Here is a 20,876-nt window from a genome sequence, read left to right as displayed (position 1 = left end):
AACAAGTACGAACACCTGGTCTGGCGAATGACAACTTAAATGATCTTCCCATGTATGTTCTACTGACATTGTAGTATTACTGGTTGAATAACAATATTAGGGTGACCAGATTTGCCGGAGCTAAAACCGGGACACTTGGCGCGTGACCATAATGCTCGTGCACGCACACGCTTTTTATCCTGAACATGTCCAAGGAACATAGATTTCGCCAACAACAGGAGCGTTTCTAGGTATTAAAGAAGTGGGCTTAGCCCCAAGGGAAGAAGTATGTTTTGGGGCCCGATTTGAAATACATCTTGAATATCAAATGAATAATATTGCATGATGTAATGATATGAACATGTAACCATCAGCTAGATAGCGCATGCATGAGTGATACCATATGTTATGTGATAAAGTCGCATGTTTTACGTTGTAAGCCTGTTGCACACTAGACGTGAGTTATAAAGAACATTCTCTTCACGTATGTCTGTTTATTGAAGAACCTACAAACAAAACATGGTGTCAGAAGTTGGTATTGGAGAGAGAGCACAACTTTGCTGAGCACAGCAAGCAACGAGCTGGATGGTGTGAGTGAATTAACGTCAATTCTGCCAGAGGACATCGTTAGCCTGCTTTCCGAGGGAGAAGGGGACTAAACGAAGTGAATATGTAAGGGATAATGTATAGAACGCAGGTCATTGTCGGGAAAATAAGCCCCGACAGGGCGAACAGCACCCCGACGCGAAGCGAAGGGGTGTTGATTCACCGTGAAGGGGCTTATTTTCCCGACAATGACCGCCGTTCTTTACATTATCCCGCTTATTATACGGCTAAAACTAAAAAAATTACTTAACACAGTGTGTCTTTTTACAATGTATTTGCTTTTGTTACTATACGTAGTGAGGTTAAAAAGCAGAGAAATAGTTCGCCAAAGACGTTGAACTTCAAAGACAGTTGAACATTCTTTAGAACACAGCTGCTCAACCGTCCGCTGAAACTCCCTTGATAAGTTACCGTACTACTTGCGGAGTACTACGAAAGATGTGAATCAGAGGCAAAAAGGCCACTTTCCTTGACAGCGGTCATTAACTGCATAGCAACGGTCAGTTATCGGAAAATAGTTGACCGCAGAACGTTGGGAAGCCTCATTCTAGTGAATGGAGCATTCTACAGCATTAAGAAGAGCCGTGTAATAAGCAAGCGTTACAACCACCACCCAATCTACAGCTGACAGGTAATGTGGCTGAGAGCTGGAGAAGATTTAAGCAACGGTTTCAGTTGTATTTATCAGCAATAGGCGCTGACGAGAAGAGTGCTAAAACGAAAGCATCAGTATTCTTGCACATTGTGAGTGAGGAAGCGCTCGAAGTTTATAATAACTTTCAATTCACTGTTGAAGAAGACAAAATTAAGTTGCTGAGGAGGAAATTATGTCACAGTTTGCTAACGCGAAATACTTCAGCAAGTTGGATGCGTCTTCCGGATTTTGGCAGATTAAGCTGCACACTGCAAGTTCAAAGCTGTGCGCGTACAACAGTCCGTTTGGCAGATATCGATTCCTACGATTACCTTTTGGTATAGCATCAGCACCCGAGGTGTATCATAAGACCATACACATGATTTATGAGCATCTGGACGGATTGGACACATCGATGGACGATATCATGGGGAAGTACCAAAGCTGAACATGATGAAAGACTGAGAAATGTGCTGGAGGCAACAAGAAAAGCAAATCTGAGGTTGAACAAAGAGAAATGCCAGCTTGGGCTGAGTGAACTGACATTTGTTGGGGACATTCTGAGTAGCAAAGGAATTAGACCAGATCCCAGGAAAGTGTCAGCCATTGAGAACATGCCAAGGCCGCAATGTAAAAAGGATGTACAGACATTTAATGGAATGATTAACTACATGGCAAAGTTCATACCCCACCTTTCAGAACGCATGGCACCTCTAAGACATTAACAGAAAAGAGAACAGAATGGGAATGGGACCACGAACATGAAAAGTCATGGAGAGACTTAAAGACCAAGCCCACATTGGAACCAGTGCAGAAGTTCTATGACCCAGCGAAGCCCATCAAGATCTCATCTGATGCATCACAGAGTGGACTTGGAGCTGTCTTGTTGCAAAAATATGACAATCGACAACCAGTTGCATATGCATCACGTTCAATAACGGATGCAGAGATGCGCTATGCGCAGATAGAAAAAGAGCTGCTGAGCATAACATATGCCTGTGAGCGCTTTCATCAATTTGTGTCAGGACAGGACAAATCTGTTGAAACAGACCATAAGTCACTGATTGCATTGTTTCAGAAACCCCTGAATGACTGCCCTCTAAGAATCCAGCGAATGATGATCCGGCTGCAAAGCTACTCATTGACTGTGATGTTCACGCCAGGGAAGCTTATGTACACTGCGGACACGTTATCAAGAGCAGTAGAGCCAAAAGAGCCAGCAAACGTCACTATGTCAGATGATGTGGACACTTATGTGGACATGATAACAAGCGCAATGCCTGAAGCAGATGTGAGAATGAAACAAATAAGATCAAAGACTAGCAAGGATGAAACACTGAAAAGATTGCGTCATGTCATCATTGATGGATGGCCTAGCACTAAACAAGGTTGTTCAACTGATATAACAGAGTACTGGAATTGCAGAGCAGAGTAGTCGGTAGTGGAAGACATCATCTACAAGGGTAGCAAGATTATAATCCCAAAATGTTTGAGAAAAGATATGCTCAAGAAGATACACGCAGGGCACCTTGGGATTGAAAAATGTAGGAAAGGGCACGTGAAGTAATGTACTGGCCGCGAATCAATCAAGATGTGGCAAAGATGTGGCAAACTGCTCAACATGCCTGAAATATCAAGCAAGCAATCCTGCTGAGCCGCTACTGCCGCACCCAGTGCCCGACAGGCCATACATGAAGGTGGGCGCAGATCTTTTTGTAGCCTATGTGCTGGGAAAGACTACATTGTCGTGACTGATTACTATTTGCTATATCCAGAGGTATGTAGACTGAGCTTCACGACAGCGGAGGCCGTGATAACAGTCATGAAGGCTGGTTTTCCAGACATGCTGTGCCAAGTGAAGTGTTTACGGACAATGGTCCTCAGTTTTCCAATGCCAGCTTTAGGCGATTTGCAGATGATTGGAATTTTGTGCACACAACATCGAGCCCTCACTACCCACAGTCTTATGGGTTAGTGGAAAAATCTGTTCAGACGGTGAAAAGACTACTGTACAAAGCTAAGGATGATGGGACAGACTTTTACCAGAGCCTGCTGGTATACCGCACAACACCACTTGAGTGTGGTATGTCACCAGCGCAACTACTCATGGGACGTAGGCTGAGATCAAACCTGCCCATTCAAGAAAGTCTGCTGAAATCAAAAGAGGGGGAGAAGGTAAAGAGGTTCAAGGAACAACAAAAAGCAAATCAGAAGTTCTATTACGACAGAGGAACACAGAACCTACCTGAGCTGCACACTGGTGACCATGTGAGACTGAAAGACAAAAGTAATACATGGGCACAGAAAGCAACCATCCTCAATGAAGTTCAACCAAGGTCATACAACATACAGACAGAAGATGGCGCTGTGCTAAGACGGTATCGCAGAGATACCATGGCACCAGCTACAGCAGATCAGAGGACTGAATACCGTTCGAAAGCCTGTTTATTAACCTTTTAAATGGTGCCACATTTGTAAGGAACATGATTTTGGGGGATGAGCAGCAGAGCTGAGTATCTGAGTTGCGCCCATGAAAAATGTGCCAAATCTTCTCTGCCACTACAAAACAGCTTATTGGAAATTTGTGTTTGGTAGATTATTTCTTTGTTGTAACAATGCTTCTTGGCAATACATCTTATACCGTTGGAAAGCCTGTGGCAGAGAAGATTTGGCACATTTTTCATGGGTGCAAACCAGATACTCAGCTCTGCTGCTCATCCCCCAAAATGCATGTTCCTTACAAATGTGGCACCATTTAAAAGGTAAATAAACAGGCTTTCCAATGGTATAAGATTCATTGCCAAGAAAAATTGTTTCAACAAAGAAATAATCGACCAAACACAAATGTCCTTACTTTTTGTGCTATGTTTATGTTGAGTTGTGGTGCACTATTGCTGCAGCTACCGTTGCATTCGGAGGAAAGAATAAATGATGGAGTTTATCTTTAGCCGTTCTTGGCGTATTTAATTAACAGGCTGCTGACACATCAGTCTCACGGTCAGAGCTACTTTAACACTGAAACTAACATATGGTTAATCGGCTTTTATAGCCTGTACCTTAGCGCCACCCTGTGGCGTAACCATACATACATGCTACGAGAGCATTACATTACCTTATGTCATAGCTCCAGGCTTGAGCCACACATCTTCTTGACTTTAATCTCTCTTGCCTCATCAACTTTCTTGATTCGACGATTAAAACCATAGAGGCGACAGGTGAACTCTTGAACACCACTGAGAATCTGTTCATCGAGCTCCCAAGAGTTCCCCACTTCAGCAAAGATCTAAATAAACTTTGAATTCTGATTAAGAATCTTTATTGGACGGACTTTCCCCTTTGCCTTTGAATGCTGAAGTGCAGTCAGCACCAGTGAATGCATGCAAGGCCAGAAGAGCTGAAATGTGTTCCTGTGAAAAATCTTCAGCCAGCTGGTTGATGTTGATAAGTCTATCGCCCATGTCAAATATGATGTTGACAGTTGATGACTTGGCATAATACAGGAGGATGAAAAAAATGTCAGAGTCTTTTGCTCTGACTCCTACTGTTCTGATGTGAGGCATTTTGGTTTGGATATACTGCATGTAAATGATCCCCCTCACATTGGTTTCTTCATGTTTTGAACAGATCTGTGGTAGAAGTTCTTTTGACATAACTCCAGCATTGCATTGTATCTTGAAAGCTTGACCCTCTATGAAAATGACAGGCCTTCGGATGATGTCTCCCATGATCCAATGATCCAAAAGTAAATGAGCTCCAATGATCCAAAAGTAAATGAATGAATGCCTTCTTGTTTTCATCATTTGTGAGAAAACCATTCCAATCCGAGGGTCGATGAACATTCAGCCCATTAACTATAAAGCGTTCACCACAACCTCTGCGATCTCTCTCAGCTGATTTTGGTGAATAAAGACGGTCAAGGTAAGTGTCTGTGCTGAATACTGTTTCAGCTGCAACAGGTAGGCTTTTGAAGGTGCGCTCTGATATAGTCTTCATTGTTCGTGGTACATCGCGCATGTAATGAGGAGTTTCCATCTTGAATGAGAGCACATTGGCTTGGAGAAGGAAGTTGTGCATTCTCAGCATCTTTGATCATGTGATTCATTCCTTTCGCTTTGTTGTTTTTTGCGAAAAAGCCATCGATTGTTGAGATGGAGTATGGCGTCAGAGTCAAGGGATAGGTCATTAGGTCAGAGATGCTTATTTGTGACTTCATTTTCTTGTGATTTGATGAAGATCTGAAAGATAAACCCACTTGTGGCCTTGTACTGGATCACTTTCTGGTTTGATGCCACATCTTCCTTTTAGGTGTGGTCGATGACATTGTCTTGAATCTGTTCCTCTTGATGGGCTCTAAGAAAAGGACCTTTTTTGATTGAAGTCGATCGCGGATGAACTTCTCTTTTTGAGTTTTGCCATTTTTCAGGGCATTCAGCACATCATAGCGCACCTCTTTTGGCATAGCTGTTCCTGAACTCAAACTTGTCAAGGGCTGAGAAGTCTCAAGCTGAAATGGGTTGATAAAACTCTGAAAAGCTTGCACTGTTTGCTGCACTTGCTCCTCAGACCGAGTGATTTCACGTGGTCTAAGATCTCTTTGTTGCTTCTCTGTATGTTCGCCTCGGCCACTTGTCATTTGCCACATGGCTTCTACAAACTCTCCTTTGGCATGGGCAGTCAGGATATGACGCTGGCTCACTTCATAATTACTCGTTATTCAACAGATCCCAGCAGAATATGTCCCAGACCCTGAGTTTGACTTGAGCCATTTCATGGCTGTCTCCTCTATCGTTTTGTTTGTGTGGCAGCGGTTGCCTGGGATATGTGATCTGGAAACACTGATTGCTCCAGCGCGCAAAAGTTTCTCTGATCCCGGATGTGTTTCTTCAATGCGTTCAAGAAAATATCCCAAATATGTGAGGAATCTTGCATAGTTCTGCTGGTCTGAACAGAAGAAGAGGTCTGGCATGTTGTTTAGAGCGACTTTGTATCCTTCATAGTCATTCATTTTGATTGCCTTATTCATTGACAGCATGAGCCAGATGCAGTCAATGTATTCCATCCAAAGCTGTCCAGTTTCTCCCAGCTCCCCATTTCTCACTGCTTCTTTGAATACATGATATTCTGCCATGTGGTGAGATAGGCCTACATTATCTGATGATAGAACATCAGTGAGAGTAGATTCATTCAGAAAGATCTTTTTAAGTAAAGCAGATCCTTCTGGAGAAAGTGGTTCATGTGTTTCCAGATACTTGTTATAGAGGAGTCTCTCTAGAGCTTCCAGCATGGATTTGTGTGTATTCATTGCTCTGTCCCAATTCCTCCCATCGGTGACCCCAGTCACTGTACAATGGTATGAGTTGAACTAGCTCTTGGATACCAGACAGCAACGACGACTTGTTAATTCAGTAGCACACGTAACTTTATTCACTCTATTCAGCCTCGTACATCAGTTAGTACTCAAAGATCAAGCGCACCCTAGTGGCCTGACATTCTACTACATCCCCCCCTTTAAGTCATTAACCATATTACTGTTAACACTTAATTTAACTCTCAATAACCTGGCCACAGAACAAACCAAACATTCAGCATAGTGCATTTCCTTCAAACATGTGTACAACATTCATTAGTGTTTTTCTTTTTCTAAACTTGAAGGAAATGGTAGACTACCAAAACCTTCCGGCTCTGCTGCAGGGGTTTATTCTGCCCTTTTTCACAGCAGGCCTACTAAGCTACAATGTTGTGTGTGTGTGTGTTACCAGTCCAGTCTTTCAGGTGGGCGGGAGACTCTCCTGTATCTGGTCACAGTCACATTAGAGTCGGGCTGGTCTTCCTGCGGCTGGCCAGGTTCTGGAAGAACAGTCAGCTGAGCCCGGTTTCTTCTCAGCGTTCCCAGCTCTGTCTCCACGTTGTATGATCTTGGAGACGATGCCGGTTCTTGGACTGTTCCAGTGGTCTTTGCCGTCCTGATCCATACCCTCTGGCCTGGTTCAAGTATCGGCAACTCTTTTGCTCTGTGTCTTGCTCCATACGCTTTCTTTTGATTATCTTTCAGATTTGTGTCTTTTCTTCTGAAAGCTTGGAGATCTGGCCACTTCGGCTTGAGAGTTTGTGGTGGGACTGGCACTGTAGATTTCAATTTTCGTCCCATCAGAAGTTTTGCAGGGGAGACTCCATGAGCTAATGGGGTGGTTCTGTAGGCTAAGAGAGCTTTCTGATGATCTTGATTCTTACTCAGAATCTGTTTCACGGTTCTGACCGCTCTCTCCGCCTCCCCGTTGCTCTGCGGGTATCTGGGGCTACTAGTGACATGTTCAAAATCATATTCTTGGGCAAATGCTAAGAACTCAGATGAAGCGAACTGCGGCCCATTGTCCGACATTAATACCTCAGGGATGCCAAATCTGGCGAAGATGACTTTCAGTCTCTCCACTGTGGTTGCAATTGTGAGGGTCGGCAGATTTGCTACTTCAATGTACCTGGAGAAATAATCAATCACTACCAGATAGTGTCCTTTCCCCCACTGGAAGATGTCTGCAGCTAACCTCTGCCATGGTCTAGCTGGTAACGGTGTTGTGATCAGTGGCTCTGTGTGGTAAGCAGAGTATAGGCAGCATATCTCGCATCTTTCCACCAGCTCTCTGATGTCTCTTGATAACCCTGGCCACCACATGGATTGCTGCGCTCTTGCAAAGCATTTTGTCATGCCCTGATGGCCATGGTGTATTCTGTCAAGCATCTCTCTGCGCATCGGTGCTGGGATGAGGATTCGTTCTCCCTTCAGGAGGATCTCATCAGCCACATGTATGTCTGCTCTGTATGGCCAATATGGAAGCAGAAGCTCAGGTACTGCCTTCCTCTGCACAGGCCACCCTCTGTCTGTGTATGCTCTGAGTTGTGTCATTGTACCATCTCTATTTTGTAAGATTTTGATCTGTTCCAATTTTGTTTTTGTTGCAGGTATCTGTTCCATGACGTGGTCAATGTAGACTTGGCACTCTCTCTCCAGGTTGTCACATTCAGTGCTGTTTTCAGGTCCAAGGGGTGCTCGTGACAGCGCGTCAGCTAGCACCAGCTGTTTTCCTGGCACATGAATGATCTTGTACGTGAATCTCATCATTCTCAATCTGAATCTGAGAATGCGTGGAGGTAAATCATCCAGCGGACGGGTGCCTAGCAATGAGATGAGAGGCTTGTGGTCTGTACGTACAGTAAAGTCTAATCCCAGGAGGTAGGCACTCAGTCGCTCACACGCCCAGGTCAGGGCAAGGGCCTCCTTCTCAATTTGTGCATATCGAGCTTCTGTGAGAGTAAGAATTTTGGATATGTACACCACTGGTCTGAATTCTCCATCTGACTGTCTCTGCATTAACACTCCACCCAGGCCATAAGACGATGCATCTGCTGAGACAAGTGTTTCTCGCTTTGAACTGTATTGAGCTAAGACAGTTGGTGAACTCAACTCTTCCTTAACTGCCTCAAAAGCAGTCTTTTGTTGAATGTCCCACGTCCAGGTGCAGTCATTCTTAAGCAAGTCTCTTAGGGGTTTTGTGAGAGTGGGCAGATGAGGTGAAAACTTGCCGACATAATTCACCATACCCATGAAGCGCCTCACTCCTTCAATGTTTTGTGGTTCAGGCATGTTCATAATGGCTTTAATTTTGTCTGGATCAGCCTCTATCCCCTGAGCACTGATTTTATGTCCCAGGAATTTCACTTGTTTCACTCCAAACTCACATTTTTCATTTAGGGTCATACCCGCACTCTCAAACTTCCTGAGGACCTCACACAGCCTGTTGTCATGCTCAGTTTCATCCTTGCCGAACACTAATATGTCATCGGCATGGCAAAGTGTTCCTGGTGTGCCTGCAACGATCTGGGACATTCTCAGCTGGAAATGTTCCGGAGCTGAAGAGATTCCAAATGGGAGTCTCCTGAAACAATACCTCCCAAAGGGAGTGATGAATGTCGTTAAGCACTCAGAGTCTTTGTGCAAGGGTATTTGCCAAAACCCTGAAGTGGCATCCAGTTTTGAGAACACTACGGCTCCATCTACCTTTGCTAGTGTTTCATCCACAGCTGGCAGTATGTGCCTCTCGCGACGCACACTTTCATTGAGTCTTGTTAGATCTACACAGATCCTGATGTTTCCGTTAGGCTTCGGAACAACCACTATCCCTGCACACCACTCGGTCGGCTCTTGGATTTTTCGGATCACGCCCATAGTTTCCATTCTCTGGAGCTCTGACTTCACTTTATCCATGAGGGGTAATGCTACACGTCTAGGAGCTGATAGTGCATATGGCATTGCACCGTCTGCTAACTCAATCTTATAGCTGCCTTGTAGCTTCCCTAAACCTAAGAAAACCTTTGGGAACATGGTCTTAAATTTGTTTCCCATGGCTTGGACTGCTGCCACCTGCTGGAGCAGCGGTAAACTCTGAATAGCAGGGAGACCTAGCAGTGGCATCACTAGATCCTGGACTACAAATATTTCCTGCTCTGTTTCCTTTTTGCCCTTTCTAAGACACGCATTAAATGTGCCCAGTACAGTCAATGTTGGTTATTGGGGCCACATATCAATCGCTGTGCTTTTTGCAGTTCACCATCTCTGGCTCTTGAGTACACGGATTCTGGTATATGGCGGTGACTGCTGCTCCTGTATCTAACTTGAAATGAACAAGTACTCCATTCATTTTAATGTTCTGTGTCCATATGTCTGTTTCCTGACACTGAATTGTTCCCATGAACGCACCTTGTGCTGTTTCCAGACTTTCTTCAATAGCCTCCACACGCTGTCCTGATCGACACACCACTGCGAAATGGCCTTTCCTATTGCATTTTCTACAGTCTGCCTCTCTGGCTGGACATTGTTTCCATGAGTGCTGAGGGCTTTTCCCGCATCTTTTACAATTTTCTGTGTGATGTTTCTGTGTTGGCGTCGACATCTGAAATTTCCCTGGTTTTCGTGCAGACATTGCATCCACATTTGCTTCCTTAATTTCAGTCTTTTGTCTAATCAGAGGCTGTTGTTTCTTTGTTTCTTTATTTCTTCACTTTGTCTGACTTGTGTTATTGTTTTAGCCAATGTGAGATTAGGATCCAATTGCAATTTCTCTGACAGTTTAGCATCTCTGATTCCAACTACGATCCTATCTCTTATCAGCTCTTCACGCATAACGCCATATTGACAATGCTCCACGAGCTTGTGAACATCAGTGATAAAACTTTCCACTGTTTCCCCTGGCTGTTGATATCTGGTATTAAATTTGGCTCTCTCATAAATTACATTATGTTTGCCAATGAAATACTCACTCAGGGCTTTGCACACATCTTCATATTTTTTTCTCTGAGCGTCACTCAATGTCATCGTGTACAAAACGTCGTCACTCTTCTCCCCCATAATGTATAGTAGCGAGTTGACCTGATACTCCTCAGTCTTTTCTGGTAGTCCAGAAGCTATCCTAAATCGCTCGAAGCGCCGTAGCCATTGCGTCCAACTGTTTGGCTCATCAAAATTGAAGCTTGCCGGGGGCGGTATCGAAAATATCTGGTCCATTCTGATCTATGATTCCGACGTTATCCCTCTCCTTTTCTACCAGTCAACGAGCTAGCCGCTAGTTCTCTATCTTAGCAACTTGCTAAATCACCACTGCAGGCAAATACTAACGTCTTCTTGACAGTTCCAATTGCACTTTCGTTTCACTCACATTATCATCACCATCTTCTGACACCATGTACAATGGTATGAGTTGAACTAGCTCTTGGATACCAGACAGCAACGACGACTTGTTAATTCAGTAGCACACGTAACTTTATTCACTCTATTCAGCCTCGTACATCAGTTAGTACTCAAAGATCAAGCGCACCCTAGTGGCCTGACATTCTACTACAGTCACAGCCCCATTGGTGATCAGATTTGCTTCCAAAGCCACTTCTACCCATCCACTCCCTTGACAATATCTTCTGCCTATGCCTTTCAAGTATGCTCCACAGCAATGGAACGTACCAATGAGGATGATATGGTTTGGGTATTTTTCAGGTTCATTCCATAGAGGATAGGCTTTCATGCAAAACACCTATATCAAATGTACAGATGGTATACTCTTGTCCAGCCTCAGAAGATGCAGCTTGGCTGCATCTGAGGCATTCTTGAATAGTTGCCAAGTCAGTTATGGGAGCATTAATCATGGGATAGTACCCGATTGTGGTGAGACATTTTGGAGATTGGCCAGTAAGAGACACCCAGCCTGACAAACCAGGAATGTGCTGATCCTTAGAGTTGATGTTACGAGCAAGGACCCAAATTAGATCAGTATCTGATGATTTTGATTGGCTATATGTGGTTGAGTTATTGGAACTAGATGACACCAAATGAGTGGGTTCAGATCGTTTCCGTTTGTAGTAAGTTGGCAACTCTGTGGCAGGACTTCTAAATGATCGCTGTTTTTTTGTAGGCTGAGTGTTTGGATTAGACTCTTGAGTGGGCGGTTCTTGGGTAGGGGAGTCAATATCTTCACAGGACCCGAATGTTTAGCTGAGGAAAGTGCTTCTGCATCCACACAGGAACCGAATGTTTACCTGTACAGAAGGTTACTAATGTTTACTCTATTGAAGGTTGGCTTTTAGATAACAGACTGCACTCTAGAGTAATCTTTATTCCTTGTGTTACAATGACTTTGTGGACTTTAATAAAGCTCACATTTGGTTAATTGATTGTATGTGATTGATGTTGTGATGTTGCACCTTGACCCCAGTCCACCTAGGGGCATAACATTACTCACTTTTCATGCAATTCACTTCATGTAGTATAGCAGTACACAAGTCAAGTCTCAACTCTAGTTTAAGTTATTGTTCATATTGTTCATATTCAACATATGCTTAATCCCATATGGAATGGTAATGATTGAAAGTTCTGTTTCCTCCGATTTGAGGTACAGTGGAGAGTTTTGGTTCAGCTGTAATCCTCTAGATAGAAAGGTCATCTTGGACTTAAATTGAAGCTTATAAACTTGGGAAGTTTTTCATGTACATTGAGGCAGTAATATGTATAACAAAATGCTTGAAAATGATAACTTTTGATGACAATTTGTCAGGCGGACAGACATTTTTTTTGTGTGTTTTGGGGTATGTTGAGGGTCATATTTGACAGAAGAAAGGCAGCAATCCCCAGAATCTTTTTCAGTCAGTTTCCCCTATGTGTCAGGATACACCATGCAAAGTTTTATGGATATATAACCATTTATGTAGCTGCAGTACTTTAATATTCACAATTACATAATTTCGCAAAAAGGGTGTTTTTTGGCCCCTGAGACCAAACGGGGCCGAGTTGGGGGTGGTCATTACCGGCTTGTGATGGCCTAAGGTATAAGATAATAGGAAATAATAGTGAAAAAAACATCCTGAGGACTGGACCTGGCTCCCGGCCTATTACATATACATCTGAGTACGTAATGAATATATCTCAATGGTTTAGATGCGCCATATACGTTTATCCAATGGATGGGTGAAGTGGGAGTAGTGAAGTTGACGTCAGCAGGTCAGCTGACGAAAAGTGTGTTCAGCTTTCCAAGATGGCGGCGTCCTTGTGTCGGTGTTATGGGGTGAGCGTTACCTTTATTTGCTTGAATAACCAACAATGCTGTTGTAAATTGAAACATTATACAGCTGATTGTCAACGTTATATGTGTCACTGCTCTAGTCACTGTTAAAGGAGTTGACAAGAGCGTGTTTTAGCAGTTGACTCTAACGATCATTACGCATTGCGGACTAAGGTTACCCATTCATTCAGTTCCACATGTTGCCGCCCACTTCATTCAGCAAAAGATCACATTTTCACGTACGACCTTGGGTTACGAGGTCCAGTTATGCATGTTTTGTAGTGAAGTGTTCATTGCTGTATGATCCCACCGCCGATATTACAAATGCCCCTCAGTCAACTAGGCTAGTAGCTAACTGGCGAACACACAGTTTGCATCTTAAAACGAAGTGAATGTACATAAACCAGGATAATTGTAAAATCATATGGCATTTTTTGTTTGATTTCCTTCTACAGATGGTTCCCAAGAACAGTCTGATCCTGCTTCCCCGTTCATACATTTCAGCATTCCACAAAGGAGATGCCAATAGGATATATAGGGCCAGTGCTGTTTCCTTACAGGTGGGCTACACAGCACGTTATGGTTTTCTCACTTAGCCATCTAAGTTGCAGACAATTCTTCAGATTTTACATCCTAATTGTGTCTTTTCTCCTCTGTTGCTGGGTCATTTTAGCATCGTTATGCGTCGAATCGTGGGAATCCTCGAAAGGGTTTCTTCGGGGGGTTTGTGGACTCCCTAAAGCAAGAGTTTAGCAAGAATAAGGAGATGAGCGAGAATATTAAGAGATTTCGTGAAGAAGCTAAAAAGCTGGAAGAGTCGGATGCTCTACAAGAGGCCAGGAAGAAATATGTAAGTTAAGAATTTTCATCTAATCTAAGCAACATATAAAGATGCAGGTTTAACATGTTTCATGACGCTTACAAAGAACAGATGGGTTACAGTCAAAATATGAAATAGAATCCTCAATAAATTGCTACATAAGCCTACTGTATGCGTAGAATGCTCTAGGGCCTTAATGGTATAATACATTCAGACATAAGACTAAAATGGACACTGTTATCAATAAGCACTAGTGTTTCACAAAGGTTGTGTCTGTTATTGTCAGAAATCTATTGAGTCTGAAACGGTGAAAACATCTGAAGTGCTGAAAAAGACTCTGGGGTCATTCTCCGAAACTGTAAAAGGGGTAAGTAGTTTCCTGTATTCATCTGACTTCTTATTAAGAACATCCACTACAGATTTGGTGGTTAAACCTCTAATTATCATACCACATCATACATAACAGTGTAAAGTGTTGGTTTGTGAGAAGATTGTTATGATTGCTATGGCAGACTTTGGTTGTTTGGTACATGACACAATTGTTGTCCGAGCATGGAGTAGCTTTGCTGTACTGACTGAGTGCATTATGTTCTGGTTGTCAGAGCTTGGAGTAGCTTTGCTGTACTGACTGAGTGCATTATGTTCTGGTTGTCAGAGCTTGGAGGAGGTTGGCCGTACTGACTGAGTGCATTATGTTCTGGTTGTCAGAGCTTGGAGTAGCTTTGCTGTACTGACTGAGTGCATTATGTTCTGGTTGTCCGAGCATGGAGTAGCTTTGCTGTACTGACTGAGTGCATTATGTTCTGGTTGTCCGAGCATGGAGTAGCTTTGCTGTACTGACTGAGTGCATTATGTTCTGGTTGTCAGAGCTTGGAGTAGCTTTGCTGTACTGACTGAGTGCATTATGTTCTGGTTGTCCGAGCAGGGAGTAGCTTTGCTGTACTGACTGAGTGCATTATGTTCTGGTTGTCCGAGCATGGAGTAGCTTTGCTGTACTGACTGAGTGCATTATGTTCTGGTTTTCAGAGCTTGGAGTAGCTTTGCTGTACTGACTGAGTGCATTATGTTCTGGTTGTCCGAGCATGGAGTAGCTTTGCTGTACTGACTGAGTGCATTATGTTCTGGTTGTCCGAGCATGGAGTAGCTTTGCTGTACTGACTGAGTGCATTATGTTCTGGTTGTCAGAGCTTGGAGTAGCTTTGCTGTACTGACTGAGTGCATTATGTTCTGGTTGTCAGAGCTTGGAGGAGGTTGGCCGTACTGACTGAGTGCATTATGTTCTGGTTGTCAGAGCTTGGAGTAGCTTTGCTGTACTGACTGAGTGCATTATGTTCTGGTTGTCCGAGCAGGGAGTAGCTTTGCTGTACTGACTGAGTGCATTATGTTCTGGTTGTCAGAGCTTGGAGGAGGTTGGCCGTACTGACCTGGGCAAGAAGATCAAGGAGGGCATGGAAGGGGCAGCCAAGACCGTAAAGCACTCTGCTGAGTCCGTTTCTAAGAGTGGAGAGTCGCTGGGGAAGACCAGCGCCTTCAGAGCTATCTCTCAGGTCTGTATCGCCTCAATAAGTACATTAAAGACGAGAACATTACTCCATTTCAAATTTTGATTGACCATCCATGTATGTCATGGTGTTTGGAAATGTGTCTCTAAGTGAAAAGTCAAGAAAGAAAATGTTTTACTTAGTTTCATTGCATGACTGGAGTCTGGTAGTGGAATGACAAACCTGGAGAAACATTCTGAGCAAGTCCCTTAATATATGACTTAGCCATAAACACTTTGTGTATTTGTGATAAATTCAATAATCTTTCCGAGTTAAATCTCCCTTTTCACTTTTTTGTTTTAGGGAATGGAAACCGTGAGGAAAGAGATAGACGATCCTTACAGCGGTCCGTACCGAGCCCCGTCAACATTACGGAAGAGGAGCGAGTCCTCATTTAAAGGAGCAGAAAATGAGAGTAGAGTGTTCGAAGCTAACGAGTAAGTCTCCTGTGCTCTGACAGGGATATAAACTTCTTTACGTAAGGCAATCATCTTTATCAACATTTTTTATGTCGTTTTCTATTTCTTGGAGAGAGAAAAAAGCAGTATTTATTGTTACACCAGGTGTTATTGCTCTTAGCTTGACTGTTCTCTCCCTTGTACTTCGCTTTGGACAAAAGCGTCTACTAAATGACTAAATGTAAATGTTTTATTTTGTAGAGAGGCAATTGGTGTTGTTCTGCATAAGGACTCAAAATGGTCCCAGCAGTGGAAGGAGTTCAAGGACAACAACATGGTCTTTAACAGTAAGATGGCGTTTCTTTGTCCAAGTGTCGATATGTAAGCTTTTACTCGTTTTTAGGTATGTTTATGTAGGTAGCGAATTTTTAGGGCATCTTCAAATTCCTTTTTTCTTGGTACAAATTCATATGAAGGGGAGAGATCCCATTCCCACCAAATCTCTCCGAAATAAACCAGTTAGCAAAATGCCTAACTTCTATCAGTGCCAGATGTGCTGTTGGTGGTGTTTGCGAGTCAAACTTGTTGGCCGTTAGCTAGTTGGACGGCTAGGATTAGATCAAAAATCAAGTCATTTTTTTTTACTGCATTACTCATTAGGTCACAGCAGATAGTTCTAAAGCTTAATTTTGAGCAATTGCAAATACAATTCAAATGTTTAAAAGTATGTTTTTGTAGATAGCTAGTTTTCGTAGCATTCCTTAACTTATTTTGAGTCTATATGGTCATGTGAAGGAGAGAGACGCATCCAATGGCCCCATTGCCTATCTGGTCCAGGAGCCCTGCAAACATGCTCTATAATCCATACGTTTTAAAACTTTGTCAGTTTCTATGTTGTCAGGATAGGAAAGTCTTGATGTCTCAATATGTTTGTAATTTATAAATCAGCTATATGACTTTACTCTATCTTCACAGGGTTCTTTGACATGAAGATGAAATATGATGAAAGTGATAATGCCTTAGTCCGGGCGAGCCGTGCTGTTACAGACAAAGTCACCGATCTTATTGGTACTTGACACTTGATATTCTCTTTGCCTATACTAAAGTTAAACAAGCCAATCTAATTCTGTCTTTATTAAACTGTGTTTGTTATTTGATTGTTTGGGTAGGAGGCCTTTTCTCTAAAACAGAGATGTCGGAGGTGCTGACGGAGATCCTGAAGGCAGATCCCAGCTTTGATAAGGACTTGTTCCTACGGCAGTGTGAGCGTGACATCATCCCAAATATCCTGGAGGTGAGCCTGCTAACATTTTTCCTCATCTCAAGTCAGGTCTTAACAATGCTAATTGTTAAGGACTGTGAAGAGGATCTTGAATTAAGCCTTAGTAAATCCAGATGAAAAACTGATGGCATCATACTATTTACTATTATTTCTAATTCTTCCTTTACTGTGATGCCCCTCTTTCCATTCACAGGCGATAATACGTGGGAACCTGGAGGTTTTGAAAGACTGGTGTTACGAAGCTGTAAGTTCAGTCTGCTGACAGATACTTTAAAAAAACTTGTCAGTGTTGATGTATAAATGTAAGTCTGACTGTAACCGCTTTTTTTTGTACTTTTCTTCTTCCGTTCACATTGAAGACATATAGCCAGCTAGCACACCCCATCAAGCAGGCCATTACCATGGGGTTGCAGTTCCAGTCTAAAATCCTGGACATTGACAACATTGATGTGAGTACACAGGCCTCCCATGCAACGTGGGAGTCCCTTTGAAATGTAAGATTAGATTGCATATCAGATTTGTATTTATTTTATTGTTGTGTTTGTTTTCATGTCGTGTCATTTCTCTCTCTCTCTCTCTCTCTCTCTCTCTCTCTTTCTCAGCTGGCTATGGGTAAAATCATGGACCAGGGGCCTGTGCTCATCATCACCTTCCAGGCGCAGGTCGTCATGGTGATCCGAAGCTCAAAAGGGGAGGTTGTGGAGGGAGACCCGGTGAGTTCAGTAGAAATTAAAACCCAGCAGCATAGGGTTCAGATTTATTCAAGGGACTTAATGTCCCGTCTTCAAAATTCAGGGGATCATGGATCATGGCAGATTAAATCATACATGTATCAGGATGAGCATGCTAGCATCCATTTGTATAAACATACAAACATAACATGGTATACACATGCTACATACAAAATGTATGGAGGATAAGGTGGGGAGAAAGTTAAGTATCTGAGTTAAGGAGCCTTTGGGAACACCAAAACTTACTCTGGTGTGATTGGATGGCTTATTATGGACATGATGGGCCACAGCCTTTGATGCCAACATCAACATGATTCCAGTCTCTGTAGCAAAATATGATGATCTAGTATGTCTCCTTGCAGCTTTTATGTTGATTGCATACTACTTTGTCTCTCAGTATAAATGTTTTCTCCTCTATTTGTTTTGTCATTGGAACTTAAACTGCTTTAATTGCATTAGGCAGGTCATAACTGTGTACTGTCTGTGTGCTCTGACGATGGCTTAAGGCCGAAACGCGTCTGGAAATAAACTGGTCTTAATATTAATGAGAAAAGCTTGAGAGTGCGGTTTTATTCTTCTCAAATTTAACATTCTTTTACTCGCACCTGAAAACGCATTTATATTTTTTGGGAGTAGAGCGCGCCTATCCCTACTAATACTGTCTGTGTGCCTCCCTGCAGGAGAAGGTCCTGAGGATGATGTACGTGTGGGCGCTGTGTCGTGACCAGGAGGAGTTGAACCCTCATGCAGCCTGGAGGCTGCTGGACATGTCTGCCTCCAGCACTGAGCAGGTGCTCTGAGGAGCTGGGTTCAGAAGTGAAGACCAGGCCAGAGACCAAGCACGCGCTCACACACACAACACACAACACCTTCTCTGAACACACATTCTCCCATCACTCATTTAATAATACACCTGTATGCTCATTCTTGGTGGGGATTGAGTGTGTTTGTGTTGTCCCGGCATCAAGTGGAGGGTCTTTGTGCTGGATGAGCTGCTGAAAAGGATGTCTTAATTTAAGTTACCCTGACAGCAACAAAGTGTGCTAAATTAATTTCCATCTTTAAAAGATAACAGATCCCCAATGTTCCACCACTTAGTGGCTCTTCCTACCATGGTTGTGGCTCTCAACATTTTTGGTAGTCTAGAAAAGGAAATGTTAGTTAAAGAAATAAAGCCATCCACTTTTGCTGTTAGATTATTCAAAAAGTGTGTTCCAAGTGTGTTCCGAATGTGTAGCTATATTTGGCGGAGGTTTGTGAAGTTCTGTGCAAGTGTATTATTGCGATGGGCAGAGAACCCAGACACCGCAATCCCTCAAACCCCAGCAGTGTTGTGGAAAGGACCAAAGTGCAAAATGAGTTGAAACAGCCATCATAACTAAGCTGTTATGTGAAATAGGAACCATGGCAAACTGTCAGCACATCTAAGTCGTAACTATTTATGGGTTCATATGATGTTTCCTATGATGACTAGGGCCGCTTCTGCAAGCGACTCATAAGATGTGGTTTTCTGAGCTGTCAAATAAAACAATATTACTTAATTGTGATGAACCACATAATGCTGATGTTGATATTGACAAAATTCCCATTTTTATACAAATCAGCATTCGATCGATTGAAAATGGCTCAACATGCCATCTATGTTTAAAATCATCCTTAACTTTGCCAGGCTGATGCTGACATCTAAACAAGCATATCAAGGCCAGCTCAATACTAATATAGCCATCTACTACCATTTGGTATTCTACACATCCACATCATGAAGTGAGCAGCCCACCTCCCCCAGCCCCCCACTACTTGTGAGTGTGAGTCTCATTTTCAACTGCTGATTGAGACTCATCATTCAGAGGAGATATTTTGTTCTTCTTCTCAGCCACTGTTGAGTAGTGGAGCGTTTTTCTCCTGTGCAGGATAATATTACCCATAAGCCATTCAAGATGGCTCCCAAGAGGTAGTTGTTCTTTTTTTTTTCATCCCGAGATACAGAAGGAAACTAGTCCCAATAGTTTCTTTATTCTGTCATCATGTGACTTACTGGAGATCCTCACCAATCCATTTTCAGTGTAATGAAGACTACCCACGTCATGAACTATCAGACTATGTATGAGAGGGAGCTATTTTGAGGTGTTTAAGAAAGGGGACTCTGTATGACTGTCTAAATATTTAATGCTGAATTTTTTTAATACAAATGTCCTGTGTCAAAATGTAGAAATAAATCATATACGTTAATATTTATTGTATTATGCTTGTCTTTTTTGGGTCTTGGAAGCCTCTGTTTTCTGAACAGGGTCATTGTTCACTTTATCCGCCAGTGATACTAACTCCATTTGTGTCATTAAACTTGTGTCATTTTTAAATAGGAGACCAAAGATGAAGTAAAGAAAGCTGATGTGTTGTAAAAACTACCTAAAAAGTAGTGTCTTTTGACAATATAGTTTCCAAGGCTGCAATGTGAAACCTTTTCTTTTTGGACCCTCTGACCACAGAACTAGAGATGTGTATATCTGTCCTTCACATGAACATACGTATACCATCAAAATGAATTTAAGGGTGATCCCAAAACACCGCATTCTGCTGCTTTAATACCAGATAGTAATAACAAAAAAAAGTTGTCTTTCGTGTCTAATCTAGGATAGGCCATAAAAACACACAAGACGTTTTCCGTTGCCTCAAGCAGGTTTCCCCTTGCTGTTCAGTTCTGATGGCCAACAATCAACCATTACTCTGGATCAGTAAAAAAGCACAGTGAGAACCTCCGCTCTAAGCACAGTGAATGATATTTGAATGATATTACTTGCCTTTGTAGCCATGTTCTTCCTCTTCCTCTCCTTCTCTTTTTAACATAATCCCACATTAATGTGAATACTTTTCAAATGCATATGTCAACAATCAAAATGTTCATGTAAATATTGATTATTTTATCAGTACATAGGCTTCATAGGTCATCTATGACGTCTTCAACCAGGATTATGTAATGAGTTGTTCTTGCTTTACCTGCTTCATACTGATGCTGCACATGGGTGTTCAATTTGGTTCTGCTAGGAGCTGACAGTTTTCTGGTTTGCCCTCTTGTGGTCACTTTGGGTATAACGACTTTGTCAATCATAAAAAAATACTTTGTGTTAGTCACAATTGTAATTTGTTTGTGAATGATATACTTCGACTGAGTGGCAAAGATGGTTGTGTAATGGAAAATAATGTTTTAAATAAGATGTATCATATATCACATGCTCCTAACCATTGGGACCATTAATTTCGCTTCTTGCAGAGAAGTGAAAAAAATGTCTT

The 20,876-nt window shown here is 42.5% G+C and overlaps 1 protein-coding gene across 1 annotated transcript; it reads left to right on the top strand.

Annotated features, from left to right (window-relative positions):
• The first annotated feature begins 12,783 nt into the window (after positions 1 to 12,783).
• LOC308381976 (mitochondrial import inner membrane translocase subunit TIM44-like) lies at positions 12,784 to 19,739 on the top strand. The gene is made up of 13 exons (XM_080859651.1): positions 12,784 to 12,819; positions 13,272 to 13,376; positions 13,490 to 13,666; positions 13,923 to 14,003; positions 15,034 to 15,183; positions 15,481 to 15,614; positions 15,837 to 15,922; positions 16,551 to 16,643; positions 16,745 to 16,869; positions 17,051 to 17,101; positions 17,217 to 17,306; positions 17,460 to 17,570; positions 18,269 to 19,739. The coding sequence occupies exons 1-13, from the start codon at positions 12,790 to 12,792 to the stop codon at positions 18,386 to 18,388; spliced, it is 1,353 nt and encodes a 450-aa protein (XP_080715777.1). The 5' UTR covers positions 12,784 to 12,789; the 3' UTR covers positions 18,389 to 19,739.
• The last annotated feature ends 1,137 nt before the right edge of the window (positions 19,740 to 20,876 follow it).

The sequence above is a fragment of the Sprattus sprattus genome (assembly GCF_963457725.1).
Source record: "Sprattus sprattus genome assembly, chromosome: 20".
In the NCBI taxonomy this organism is placed as follows: Eukaryota; Metazoa; Chordata; class Actinopteri; order Clupeiformes; family Clupeidae; genus Sprattus; species Sprattus sprattus.
This window is presented reverse-complemented; position numbering and strand designations above follow the sequence as displayed.

What these genes read in the sequence shown, in the direction of transcription:
- LOC308381976 (XM_080859651.1), top strand. Translation starts at nt 12,790, where the DNA reads ATGGCGGCGTCCTTGTGTCGGTGTTATGGG. An exon ending in CCTTGTGTCGGTGTTATGGG is followed by an intron (nt 12,820 to 13,271) that starts GTGAGCGTTACC and finishes TTCCTTCTACAG; the next exon opens with ATGGTTCCCAAGAACAGTCT. An exon ending in CCTTCAGAGCTATCTCTCAG is followed by an intron (nt 15,184 to 15,480) that starts GTCTGTATCGCC and finishes TTTTTGTTTTAG; the next exon opens with GGAATGGAAACCGTGAGGAA.